The 13610-nt window shown below is 58.3% G+C and overlaps 1 protein-coding gene across 3 annotated transcripts in view; it reads right to left on the bottom strand.

Annotated features, from left to right (window-relative positions):
• CNTFR (ciliary neurotrophic factor receptor) overlaps positions 311-13610 on the bottom strand; it is a 39604-nt gene continuing 26304 nt past the window's right edge. For all 3 annotated transcript variants that reach the window (XM_021064676.1, XM_003130672.6, XM_003482804.4), the window contains 6 exons: positions 6897-7014; positions 6556-6722; positions 5278-5441; positions 1470-1650; positions 961-1129; positions 311-866 (listed from right to left, as the gene is read on the bottom strand). In XM_021064676.1, coding sequence (XP_020920335.1) covers position 866; positions 961-1129; positions 1470-1650; positions 5278-5441; positions 6556-6722; positions 6897-7014 — 800 coding nt within the window. In that variant the 3' untranslated portion in view covers positions 311-865. The remainder of the gene's footprint in view (positions 867-960; positions 1130-1469; positions 1651-5277; positions 5442-6555; positions 6723-6896; positions 7015-13610) is intronic.

Genomic DNA, 13610 nt, shown 5'->3' with positions numbered 1-13610 from the left:
CCACAATTCTGCCTGCGGCCTCCAGGGGGAGCCCTACCCTCCAAAGCAGCAGAGAGCCCCCTCCCCAGACACCTCTGCCCAGGAGCTGAACTGCCTCTCTGCTCCTATCTGGAAACAGCTGTCTCTCTCCAACTCTAACGTCTACCCTCCTCCACCCCTGGAAGGGGAGGGGGTCTTGGACGAGGGCTACCCTCCAAAGTGGGTCTGTTCCAAGGACTCATGAAATGGTGACGTTTAATGAGAACCCCCCACCCCCCCACCCCTGTATATACATCTATAAAAAATTCAAATACAGCAAGTTACCATCAAGTCAGACTAGAAGGGACTGACAGGGCATTAAATACTGCGGGGGAGGAGCAGGAGAGGGGGAGGGGCATACAAAACAGGGGCAGAGGTGGGGGGATTGAAAAGTGTGGGCGCTGGGGGGAGGGGGATGGCTGGGCCCCCCCGGCGTCAGGAGCTTATAATCTGATGGTGGCAACAGAGACCCCGGGACAGACAGGAGGCAGGGACAGGAGGAGAAACTGTGGAGGTGAGGGGCTCCCCTCAGGCCCCCCAAGGGCTCCTGGGAGTCGCTGGCGTTGGAGGGTCCAGCCCGAGGGGGCGGGATGGGGGCATGGGGGGGTCTTTGGTGGGTGGGTTAGCTGCATGGCCCCCTCCCCTGAGGAAGGGAGGGGGGCCGGCATGGTGTGGCGGGGCTTGGGGTCAGCAGGCCCGGGCCTGCCGGGGTCTCTACAAATTGTGTCTGAAGAGAATGCAGAAGGTCCTCCTGCCGTGTGCAAAATAGAAACCGGGGTCTTCGGGCTCAGCTCCGGCCTCCTGCTCCTCTGCAGGTGCGCTGGCATGTCCTCACAGGATGCCGGGCTCTGGGGGGGACAGGGCAGGGGGCTGTGAGGGACGAGGGTGGGGTGGGGCCCCTCCCCGGGGCTCCCCTCTGCCACCCAGCCTCACTCGACTTACCAGATCAGGAGACTGTTGGCAGTGGCGGCAGCGGCAGCCAGGGCCAGAGTGACGGGGACACTGAAGAAGTAGGGTGCCGAGGGTCTCCCGCCGCTGCCCAGCTCCCCAGAGTCACAGATCTTCGTGGTGGGCGGGGGTGCCAGGGAGCTGGTGGTGCTGGTCGTGGTCTCTGGGGAACATGGGGGGAACTCAGGGCAGGGGCAGGGCTGGAGTCCCACCCAGATCTGGGGATCCATGAGGCACACTAGTCCCACTTCCTGTGTCAGACCAGGGCTGCCTCCCCCATCAGATGGCCCCTGCCTCCTCTCTCCGAAGTGGCCCCCATCAGGCAGTTCCTGCTTCCCCTGAGGCACAGAGATGACCCCTCCCCCATCCAGCGGCCCCTCCTGAGAATGTCCAGGTAGCAAGGACCAGGAACAGGAGGGACTGGACAGACCGGGAGTGTGGCAGCCACACAGAGCACAGAGAGCCCTGGGAGGAGATGGAGGGACCACCGGGGGTGGGCTCACCGGGGGCCTGGGCCTCGGTGGTGAGGTGTCGTGGCTCCTCGGTCCAGGGTGTGGCGTGGGCAGCCACACTCCAGTCACTCCACGTCCCAATCTCATTGTCCTTGGCTGCCACCTGGATGATATACTCCTTGCCAGCATAGGCATCGGTGATGGTGTGCGTGGTGCCGTCCGACAGCTCCACCTGCAGCCAGACGGTGAGGGGAGGGGGACAAGGATGACGGACCCTGAGGGTCAGCAGAGCGAGGAACCCCCAGAGGAAGTGAGCACACTTGTGGGGAGAGAGGAGTGGAAACACTCCTGCAGGGAATGAGGGCTTCCCTGGGGGAGAGGGGAGCATGGAGAATATCCTGCAGCATATGGAAGTTCCCAGGCTAGGAGTCGGTCAAATCAGAGCGGCAGCTGGCAGCCTACACCACAGACCTAAGCTGCATCTGTGACCTACACCACAGCTCACGGCAACACTGGATCCGAGCCGAATCTGCAACCTACACACACAACAGCAACACCGAATCCTTAACCCACTGAGAGGGGCCAGGGATCAAACCTGCATCCTCCTGCTTACGAGGTGGGTTCGTAAACCCACTGAGCCTCAAGGCGAACTCCCCAAGAAGCAGTTGAGAGAGAAGGTTACAAACACAGAGGCAGAGGTCGGCTGGAGTCCAAAGCTTCGCTCCATCCCCTACTGGCTAGGTGACCAAGTTACTGAACTCGCACACGCCTTGCAGTCCTCATGTGTAGAATGGCGTTAACGATCTCTCTCCCAGGCCTGTAATGAGGACTTGGGCACATGGTAAGCGCCAAACAGACTTCCCCGCCAGCTCTGTCATCATCATCATGGGTTCCAGCCCAGGGCCCTGGGCGCCCAGACGCCCAGAGCACCCACCAGCCTGGCCCCAGCGGGGTCTCCCCTCAGGGAGGCCTCAGCATGGTTGGCGAGCTGAGGTGGAAAAGGGGTGGGGGGGGGCAGCTCCCGGGGTGGCAGGACAGCAGGACAGCTGCTCCATTTCCTCCTGGAGGCATCGCCACCCCACCCCCGCCCCGTGGCCCCATCCTGCTGTCTCCCCCCTCCACACCCTCCAGGCTGGTCTGCCTGTCCGGCGCCCCTCCCAGGCCCAGGCTGGGCTCTGGTTCATCTCAGCGGCACCCGCCGCCTCATTAAGCCGCCTCGTAAACAGGGGCAGCCGGCAGGGGTGGAGGAGGGGGCCGCTCTGGGCCATGTCTGGCTTCAGGGCTTTTGTCGGTCTCTGTTCCAATCTTTACCCCCAGAAAACCAGGGTCTGGGCTACCTGACCTGCCAGGCTGGGAGGACAGGCACGGGTGTGTCTGTGGGTTCATGTGCATGTGCAGCTGGGTCCCAAGTGGGGTGGGAAATCCTCCCAATCCCTCCAGGGTCTGTGGCCCTGAGGTGGGGGGGACTGGAAAAGGCCAGAGTCGGTGTGAGAGCCATTTGGGGCCCAAACCTGGGCTCAGCAAGTCCTACTCCCAGCCGTGGAAGATCAGGGGCCCCAGAGACCCCTTCTCCTGGTGGGCATCAGGGCCCCGTTCCACCTCTGGTCCCTTTTTGCTCTTGAGGTCCCCCTCTGGCTGAGTAGCCCCAGCTCATTCGGTTCCTTCTCCCTCTTGCCAGGACTCGGCCCTCAGGCCCCATCCTTTGATTCTGCCCCCAATTCTCCACATCTGCCTTTCCCCAAAGTGGGGGGAGAGCCAAGGGGAGCTGACCCAATTATCACCTCATCGGTGGGCTTAGGGTAGGCAACTGTTCCTCTCGGAATGTAGCCTAGGAGCCCACTGCTCTCCTGGAAGGCACATCTTCTAGGCCTGGGCCCTTCTTGCTAGGGTGTCCCTGATCCCTTAATCACCCCCTTAAGAGAATGGCCCCACGGCTGGCAGGAATTCTCTAGTTGCTGGCATCCGCCTGGCCTAGGGGTCCTCCATCCAGCCTGTGGCAGAGACATCACACAGGCCCTCTTGCTCTTCCTGCCGAGCTAGGTCCAGGGATTTGCCTCCTGCCAACTCAGCCCCTGCCAGCCTTCATGGTGACCATTCTTGTGCCATTCCTGGCCTGAATCTCTCACCTCCTCCAGAAAAGCCAAGTGATGCTTCTCTCTGCCCTCCCCTCCTCACTCCCTGCCATCATACACCTGCCTCTCTTCAAGACTAAGGATCGCGGAGGGCCGCACCCACAGCATATGGAGGTTCCCAGGCTAGGGGTCAAATCAGAGATGCAGCCACCCGCCTACACCACAGCCACAGCAACACAGGATCCGAGCCACGTCTGTGACCTACACCACAGCTCACGGCAACACGGACCCTTAACCCACTGAGCGAGGCCAGGGATTGAACCCTGAATCCTCATGGATACTAGTCTGGTTCATAACCCGACTGAGCCACAACAGGAACTCTGCGGAGAGTAGATTCTGTCCAGAGCAAAACCCAAGTTCAAAAGAGCCATAAATCTAGCCAACCACAAGGCCAATGTGGACCAGGGCTGACATGTGCCACAGCCACGCATGTTCTTGCCATGGAACCCACAGAATTTGCCCTGCCCACGTCAGGGTGGGGGGCGGTTCTACCCGTGGCACAGGCCAATGCGTGGTCTTGGCATGTTAGTCACATGCATGGAGGGAACGTGGATCCTGCTGGGGATCACATGTGTGTGTGTGTGTTCCCGTGTGTGTGTGTGCGTGTGTGGTGGGCAGTGTGCCAGGTCCACTGCAAGGCGTGTGCGCCACGACGCGCAGGGCTGCTGCCTGTAGCTCGTTAGCAGGGGAGGGGGGCTTGTGAAACTAGACCCTGGTTATTAGCAATGCATTAGTCGCGGGCAGCTGGCCAGGCGGGAGGGACTCCGGACTCTGTCAGGGAACATATGAGCATGTATGCAGCCTTTGTGGGGGCCAGGCCTGCAACCAGGACAGGCGCCCTGGAATCGAATTACGCACTTTAAAGGCCAGCTGGGAGCAGGGCATGAGGAGATGAGGCTGCAACCTGATGGACGAGGTGGACAGACAGGTTGACCCTGGGTGCCAGGCTAGGTACCCAAGCAGCACCCTCCCAGCTCACAGACCTCATGGGCCACAAAGCACCCACAACCCTATGGGCCCAGGGCTCTCAAGGAGAGAGAAACCCAAGTCTGCCCCGAACCCTTGGCTATTCCCCAGAACCCTCCACTGTGGCTTCCCCAATATCCCAGAGCACAAGCTGACCCCATACTGCACCCCTCCCGCCCTGTCCACTGCTTGGTTCCCGGCCCAGACCACCTTCTGACCTGTAATTTTAAGCTGACCCCCAAGCTAGACTTGACTTTGGAGCCATGACCCTAGTCATGGCCTGAGCTCACACCCTGAATAAAGCCTGACTCCAGTGCTGCTTCTGACCCCTTGAGCCTATTTACGAGGCCTCAAGGACAGGGACCATCCTGCCCCTTGGGCCAGAGTGGAAGGGGGAGATGTCTGCTCCGGGCTGAGCGCCAAAAGAAAAGGGAAACACTGCCGGCCTCGCCTGCCACCTGTCCCCCCCCCCCCCAGCATTTCTCTCCACTACCCTGGGGAGCCACAGGGAGAGATGGGTTCCCAGTGCCCTAGTGAGGGTCAGCTGAAAACCCTCAGGGCTTTAGATCAGAGCACCTCCCTCAGCTCCATCCATCCTTCCAGGCCCACCCGGGCCCTTCTTCCCCGGAAAGGACTCTCTGGCTGCCCTCGGGCTTCACACTGGGACTGCCAGCAGCAGGGATACGGGGACCTCCCATGTCATGTGGCTCTGATTTAGGTCCCTGGGACCTGGGCTGGGCAGGGCAGGGCAGGGCACTCACATGCTGCCACTGGTCCAGGATGAGGGGACGATAGCGCAGAAAGAACTTGAGAGGAAAGGACTCGGGGTCAGGCCAGGTCGAGGGAGTCTGCCACGTCACCTCTAGCCGGCGAGGGTTGCTGGGCACCGGCCGGGCTACCACGTTTTCTGGAGGGTCAGGCTTCACTGTTCAGGAAACATAGCTTTATTACCACACTGACCTCTGGGAACAGTCCCACTTCGCCACCCCCAGCCACCACGGGAACCCATGCGTGTCCCAAGTCATTCTTGCCATCATGGCTGCCATCGCTCCTCCCTGGGGTCCATTCTGGCCACCACCATCAACCACCATCTCAGTACTTCCACCCTTCACATCCCTGTCGTCACCAGTGCCAGTGACTGTCACTACAGTCATGTTGCCAGCTCATCGTCACCATAAATTTCATCCCGTCCCCCCAAACTCATCTTCACGAGGACCAGCATCCCACTTACTAAGCCTCTAGCACACTCTACCATTAGCCCCATCACCTGGATCATCCCCCACCCAGAACCAGCATCACACACTCCACCAAAGCCTGGACTGTCACATCAACTCTTCCAGTTTCAAACTGAGACATAGTCTCCCTTGGAAGAGTCTGGGTTTGAAGCTGCTCTGGGGGTCAAAGTTAAAAGACAGTCCACAGGTGTTGCAGATCGGAGTTGGAAGTGGGCTGAGGATCTGATGGGAGCATCTAAGGGCCCAGCTCATGCAGAAAGAGTCTGGCTGGGGAGCCAGCCAAGGAATGGGGGTGGGGGTAGGCAAGGGGTCTGGCTGGGATGGGGCAGGGGAGGCAGAAGGTCTGGTGGGAAGCGGGGGCCGGCAGAGGGTCTGGCTGGGAGGGGGCAGGGGCAGGCAGAGGGACCGGCTGGGAGGTGGGGGGGAGGGCAGTATCTGTCCCAGTCCTGTCTCCTGTTCTGACACCTCATTCATCACAGGCCGTAAGGAAGCCATTAGTGTGGGGGGGTGGAGGCTGCAGCTGCACAGGGGTCTGGCCCAGCCTGCCCCCACCCCCTCCTGCTTGCTCTGGGAGCCAGAGAGACGATGGGAAGAGCTGCTGGAGAGGTCTCTTGGCCCCAGCAGGTAAAGGACACTCACTCAGATATTCACAGGTATATACACGCCGTGCATATAAATATATACACATTATACGTGCCACATATACCCGTGCACGCATGTGAACATCCCCACAACACTCAACACCTCTGGCAAGCATCCACTCACACACTCCCACTGGAGTGTGCAAGCAGGGACCCCACGCACCAATGGTGAACTCGTCGAAGGTGATAGCTGTGGCGTTGTGGCCCAGGGCGTTGCTGACACTTATGGAGACCTTGTACTTGATGGTGGAGAACAGGTGCATGTAGCGGATGTGGCAGCGGTTCTTGAGGGCTGGGTCCTTCTCACAGACCATAACTTTGGAGCCATGCCTGGGGGTGGGGGGGTGTGAAGCTCAGGCACTGTTACCAACATCAAGGGTCAAGGCAGGGCAGAGGTTGGGGGGAGGTCAGGCCCATGGCTGGGCAAAGGTCTGGACTGAGGAGACGGTCAGGGGCCAGGGGAGAGGTCAGGGTTGGAAGCGGGTCACAGGCGCGTCTACTCACAGCACGGTCACATTGAAGGTGTTGGGGATGTAGGTGGGAGTGGGCAGATGCCAGCTGCAATAGAAGCCCTTGGGGTAAGTGTTGGAGCGGCAGCTGAGCACGGGCTCCCGCGGCGGCACTGCGGGTGAGGACAGCACGGTCAGGGCGTTCTTGAAGCCCCCAGTCCCCTGTACTAGTATGGGGACAGGTGGGCCCCAGAACCCCAGCTCTCCCCCTTCAACCCATCAGCAATGCCAGAGGGGGGGCGCTGTCAGCGAGGGTCTGAGGCTTCCCAGGCCACAGAGAGCCAGATGTTTAATTAAAGAAAAACAAGGGCTGTAGGGAGAGGGAGCCCCCCCCACCTGCTCAATGGAGGCGGGGACTGTGGGGAGCAGGGGGCTGCGGGCCTCAGCTCATCAATCACAGGGCGGAGGTGATGTTTGGGGGAATCGGCCCTCAGCCCCACACCCCCTGCCACACTGTGTCCATTTCCAGACAAAGGTTGTGCAACATAGGCTGGGGGGGGTCTTGACTGGGTCCGCTGGCTGGAGGGGTATTCAGGGCGCACGTTCTCTGGGGAAAAGACATCCAGGCCTCCCCTCAGGAGGGAGAGAAGGAGAAACAGGAGGACAGACCTGGTGGCTCCATAGGAACAGCAGCACTGGGGGGTGGTTCATGTGCATACATATGTTACACGTGCATCTGCGTGTGGCACGCACGAGTCACGTGTGATGGAATGTGGGTACATGAGCAGGGGTGTCTGTGTGTATGGCTCTCGGAGCACATGGGTGGGTGACTGCATGGCTACTGAGAGGAAGCTGCTGGCCCCCCCAGTATGTACCTCACCCCAGCTTCTCCATCACAGACTCTTTACCTGGTCAGCAGCTGCCTTTCCTCTGGGGCACGCAGAGGCCCAGAGAGGGATGGGGACCTGCCCAGGATCACACAGCAAGCCAGAGCTGGTACTAAATCCATCTCCATGACCACACACACATACTTGGGAAGTCCTCCTTGCTGTCTAACCACACTCTTTTTGCTGCTGTGAGCACTTAACCCAGCTGTCCCATCCTCGGGCACTGAGTAAGGCGTGAGAACAGGCAGCTCAGGTTCCTGGAAGGAGGCAGCTTCTGTGATCTGACCCAGGCAAGGAATGTCCGTCCGTGGCTCCAGGGACACTGACACCTCCCTCCTGTGCCCCCCCACCCCACCCCCTGCCTGACAGGTGGACAGGAAATGGGGGGGGCAGCTCCATAAGCTGGAGACAGTGAAGGGGAGTGCACGTCAATGCCTGCTGAGTGGCCGTGGTGACACAGGGAACTGTGGGCTTTCATCCACAGCATGCATGTGACTGTGAGTGACCTGTGTGATTGTGTGTGCACGTCCAGTACACATGAAGTGTATGTACTGGGGCCCAACGCCCAGAGCCAATCTGGCTTTGCAGCAGGAGAGATGAGGGGCTCAGAGAGGCACTGAGCGAAGCTTGGGTGTGGCAGGTGGAGTGGGCTACGCTGTGGGCAGAGGTGGCTCCAGCCCCAGGCCTGCAGGGGAGCGAGCTGGAGCCACCTGCCTTCTGCCCACCTCTGTCTGCCTCTCCCGGGAAGCCTTCCTGGCCCTCCTGCATCTGTTCCACGTTCATCCCGTGTGCCTCCTGTGACCCTTGCCTATCTGCCCAGGGGCATGGACATGTGGGGGTGGGGTGGGGGGCGGCCAAGGACACAGGAAGTGCCTTGTGGGGGCCTGTGGGCCAGGCCAGAGTTGGCAGCCACCCCGGGAGGAAAGGACATTCCGAGGTCGGCTGAGAAGCCTCCACTCCCCCCTCCTGCCACCACCCTCCCTCACCCCCGGCTTCAAAGGAGAAGGGCGCTAGGGTGGGGGGTGGGGGGGGACTGAAGCCTGCAGAGTCAGCTCCCTGCCTCCTGGGATCTTCGGAGGGCAGAGCAGGCCAGGGCACTGGACTCGCCGGGCCCCTCCCCTGGCCAGCCTCCCCATCGACCGTTTCCTCCATTCCCCTCTGGCCGTCTTCCCTGCTCCGAGCAGCAGCCCCCACCCAAGTTCCCCTCTCTGACTGGGCAGGTCATGGGGGGCGGCGGGGGTGGGGGGCAGGCAGGGTTTGTCTGTCATCTGGCTACTCCTGCCTGGCCCTGGGCCCTGAGTCGGGAAGGGCTTGGGTTTCCTGACAGGGACCAGGTTTCTCAGAGGGAAAAGGAGGAAAGAAAAACAAAGAAAAGGAAGAAAAGGAGTGACTTGCTGCAGCTGGAGCCCAGCTGAGGGGCCGGGTGGATGGAGGTGGGGGCGCTGTGAGAGACCAAGTGCGAGGCTGTGGGACAGCGTGCAGTTAGGAGGCCTGGGCTGAGTGTGCTGCACGTCAGGGGAGACGCTGTGGGTAAGAGGTTGCGATTGGGAGGCTGTGTGTGTAACTCCAACAGGCTTCTTCCTGTGTGTGTCTGGGACTCGGGGCAGTCGAGTCACTGTGATTGGCTGTGCGTGACGGCATGACTGCATGTGTGTGCGACTCGGGGTGAGGCTGTTGGATTCGGGGACTGTCTATGCGTGTGAGGCCGTGTGGCTGAGGTCCTCTGGGTGAATGCGTGTAAATGTGCCGTGGGGTGCCAAACGGCGCCAGCAAAACCACAAACCCAAGGTGCTGTGTATGAGATGGAACTTAAGTCTGAATGCGTTTTGCAAAATCGTGGGTGGGATGGTGCCCAGAATTCCAAATGTGTTCAAACGTCTGAGCTGAGCACCGGGTGGGAGCACAGTAGGGACGGCATGTGAGCAAAAGCCCATACGCGTTCGTGTCACGATATCACACAGAGGTGTGCTCCTGGATGCCTAGACTTCCCGAGTTGCCCCTGCGGGGGCTCCTGAGGTGCCCAAGTGACAGCATCAGCCAGTGGCAGGGTGTCCCCGAGTCCCACGCGGGGCCGTGTGCGCGTGTACATGCGTGCATGTACCCCTGCTGGCCCAAGGTTTGTTTGTTTTCCTCCTAATTGGCTTGTTTTTCCATGTCCAGCCCACCAAACCGCATGTTTTTCCTCTCATCTCGCCAGCCCGCCTGGGCTGGAGCCCCCGGCACGCACGAGGCCTGCCCGCCGGCTGAGGGGGAGGGGCAGGCTGCCCACACCCCTGGCCAGGCCAGGGCAGGCGGGGCAGGGTGGGGCCGGATGACCCTTTCAGCTCCGGCCCTGCCCAGGCCCCACCCACTCTCCTCCTCCTCCTGCCTGGCATTCAAGGTCCTCCCCCCTCCCCCAGCCTGTCCCAACCTTATCTCGTGACATCCCTCCAGGCACCCAACCTCTGGACTCCCAAATGCCCGCCTGCCGCCTTCCACTTTTCCCCCCAGTTTCTTCTTCAACCACAGGCTGCTCTTTCCCTTCCCACCAAACAGAGCTGAGGATGAAGCTGTGCTGAACCACAGGGGGTCTGGAGTTTCTGTCCCTGAGCAATCAAATACAAATATTTTGTCTTTTTAGGGCCGCACCCATGGCACATGGACGTTCCCAGGCTAGGGGTCGAATCAGAGCTGCAGCTCCCGGCCTATGCCACAGCCACAGCCACATGGATCCAACCCACATCTATGACCTACACCACAGCTCATGGCAACACCGGATCCTGAACCCACTGAGCAAGGCCAGGGATCAAACTTGGTCCTCATGGAAATTAGTCATGTTCTTAACCTGATAAGCCACAATGGAACCTCCTAAATACAAATATTTTAAAACTGGACAAGGAACTACTTAAAAGCAGTCAATTAATCTCTGATTTATTTTAGCTGAAAAGCAGAATACACTGAATCAGCAGTGTCTAAGGAAACCAAAGGATACTATTGAAAGGAACCCTGTCATCCTGTTTCCTCATGTCCAGGGTCCTTTCATCACCCTGGATAGGGGTCTCCTTAGAGTTGGTTGTGACCAACCACCCGGGGCAGGAAGGTGGTTCAGGAGGAGGCAGTTCAGGGATAAGCCCGGTGAAGGGGACTTTCAGCAGAATTATTTATTTATTTACTTTTGGTCTTTTTAGGACCCGCACCAGCAGCAGATCTAAGTTCCCAGGCTAGGAGTCGAATGGGAGCTACGGCTGCCGGCCTACACCACGGCACAGCAAGGACAGATCTGAGCCGTGTCTGTGACCTACACCATGGCTCACGGCAACGCTGGATCCTTAACCCACTGAGCGAGGCCAGGGATCGAACCAGCATTCTCATGGATCCTAGTCAGGTTCTTAACCTGCTGAGCCACAGTGGGAACCCCTCAACAGAATATTTTTAGGACCAAGCACCCTTGGAAATAGAGGCGTGAAACTCTTCTAAGTTTAGGATAACTATTAAATTATTTTTGGTTTGAATGACCCACAAATCAGGGGTAACTTGTTCCTGCTTTCTAAGTGCTGGCAAGAAGGATAATTTGATATCAAGTGTTGCCAAACCCAGTCCCTTGTTACTAATAGAAAGTGACTGAAACAATCATGATTCATGTCTCCTGTTCCTCTGACCAACTCTTCAGAAGGAAACAAGGCAATGAGAGAGAAGTACCTGTTACTAATGCTACAGCCAATTCACGGCCAGTTCTCCTCTGACAGGCAGGGCCTGGGGAGTGGTCAACATATAGATAAAAGATCTGGGCTCTGGTCCCAAAGGGCAGCTGTGGGCACATCCTGTGGGTATGGCTAGAGCCATTACTTCTAGACCCAATCCTCCTCCAACAACCTCTCGAAGAAATCAAGCCATCAGGAATGGGGGCCCAGGGTTACCAAGGCCGAGCCCTCACAGCCAGCCTCCTCCAACCTGAGGACTTTGCGGTCTCAGACTTAGAAGACAAAGGTGTGGGTGTGGGTGACTTGTGCCAAGTTGGACTTATCCTTCTTCCATGCCAATCAGTATATGGCCTTCTTCCCTACGTAAGAGTCCAGGGCTCGACTGAGTGGTCCACTTCTTTTTTTTAAATTTTTCAGTGTACACCTGTGGCATATGTAAGTTCCCAGGCTAGTGGTTAAATTGGAGCTGTAGCTGCTGGCCTACACCACAACCACAGCCACGCCGGATCCCAGTTGTGTCTGCGACCTACACCACAGCTCACGATCCTTAACCCTCTGATTGAGGGCAGGGATCAAACCCGCATCCTCATGGATACTAGTCAGGTTTGTTACTGCAGAGCCACAAAGGGAACTCCAACTTCTAACGCACGCTCTGGTGGGCCAAGGGAGGCCTCCGGTGGGCTGGTCCTGCATTTCTCAAGATGGCCGACAGGGGTCACTCCACCCTTGCTCTGCAACTGAGTTCGTTGTTTTTATTTTTTTTATTTTTATTTTATTTATTTATTTTGTCTTTTTTCTATTTCTTGGGCCGCTCCTGCGGCATATGGAGGTTCCCAGGCTAGGGGTCGAATCGGAGCTGTAGCCCCCCGCCTACGCCAGAGCCACAGCAACGCGGGATCCGAGCCACGTCTGCAACCTACACCACAGCTCACGGCAACGCCGGATCATTAACCCACTGAGCAAGGGCAGGGACCGAACCCGCAACCTCATGGTTTCTAGTCGGATTCGATAACCACTGCGCCACGACGGTAACTCCTTTTTTATTTTTTTTTTAATGGCCACGCACCGTGGCATATGGAACTTTCCTGGCCAGGGATTGAATCTGAGGAACAGCTTCAACCTATGCTGCAGTGGAAACAACGGATCCTTTAACACACTGCGCCACAGCAGAAACTCCTAAGACGTTTTGTTCTGTCTGCTATCTCTCCAGTTAAAAAGCTTTTCTATGGGGGAAAGAAAGATCCCTACTAAAACATACTTTCATCTCTCCTCTAGCCCCACGGATGGGGGCCAGTGTTTTTGTGGAGGACTGAGCATCCCTTCAGTCTAACCGTTCCCACGGTGGTCCACACCAACCTCCTGACAATGGGAAAAGGGCCTGCTCCCGGGTCCCTCAAGCATCTCCTCCCAGTAGCTCGCAGGGGGTCAAGAAACCATCTTCAGGCAGGGGGTGTATCACCCAAATGAGATGAGGCCAGAGCAGCATGAATCTTTGGCTCAAGAAGAAAAGAAATGGAACAATTTTCAGAGTTTTTATTCTGGCAGAGGGTGCCTCTAGCTGAGCACCAGGGGCTTGCCCTGTGGACCCTCAGCGATACGGATAACCTCATCATCCCAATTCTCCAAACCCTTCTCCTGACCACACTCACCTGCTCTTCCTTCTGCCTTCCTGCTCCTTCTCATCTCTCCTCTCTTTCTGTGACTTGTTTCTTCCATCCACCCCTTTTACGGTAATGATCTTTGGGGCTCGGTTCTGGGTCCTCTTCTCTCCTTATCCCACAATCTCATACTTGGTCAGCTCACCCCCTCCCAAGGAGTTAATGCTAACAATCCCCCAAATTCCCAACTCCAGCAGAGGCCTCTCCTTGAGACCCGCACATCCACTGGCTACCAGCCATCATCAGCTCCCAGCAGTCCCCTGGGGACCCCAACCCCATGTGTCTAGAGCACCCGGTGATGCCGCAGATCCCTCACCCACACCCGCTGAGCGCTTCTGCAGTTATTTGCCTAAAAGCTTTCTTTGGCCACCAAAACCTGCACTGCCTGCCGGGGCATCAGGCCAAAAGTGCTGGGGAATGAAAGCCTCCCCACCCCCACCCCTTAGTGAATAAACATCTGGGTTCCCTCACCCCTCAGGCAGGAGACCTCCAAGACACATGTTCTGCCTGGGCTCCCAGAGTTTCCCCAGTGGGTCAGGCTCCA

Source organism: Sus scrofa, chromosome 10 (assembly GCF_000003025.6).
Source record: "Sus scrofa isolate TJ Tabasco breed Duroc chromosome 10, Sscrofa11.1, whole genome shotgun sequence".
NCBI classification, from domain to species: Eukaryota; Metazoa; Chordata; class Mammalia; order Artiodactyla; family Suidae; genus Sus; species Sus scrofa.
The sequence above is the reverse complement of the archived record's forward strand: the minus strand, read 5'-3'. Positions and strand labels throughout refer to the sequence as shown.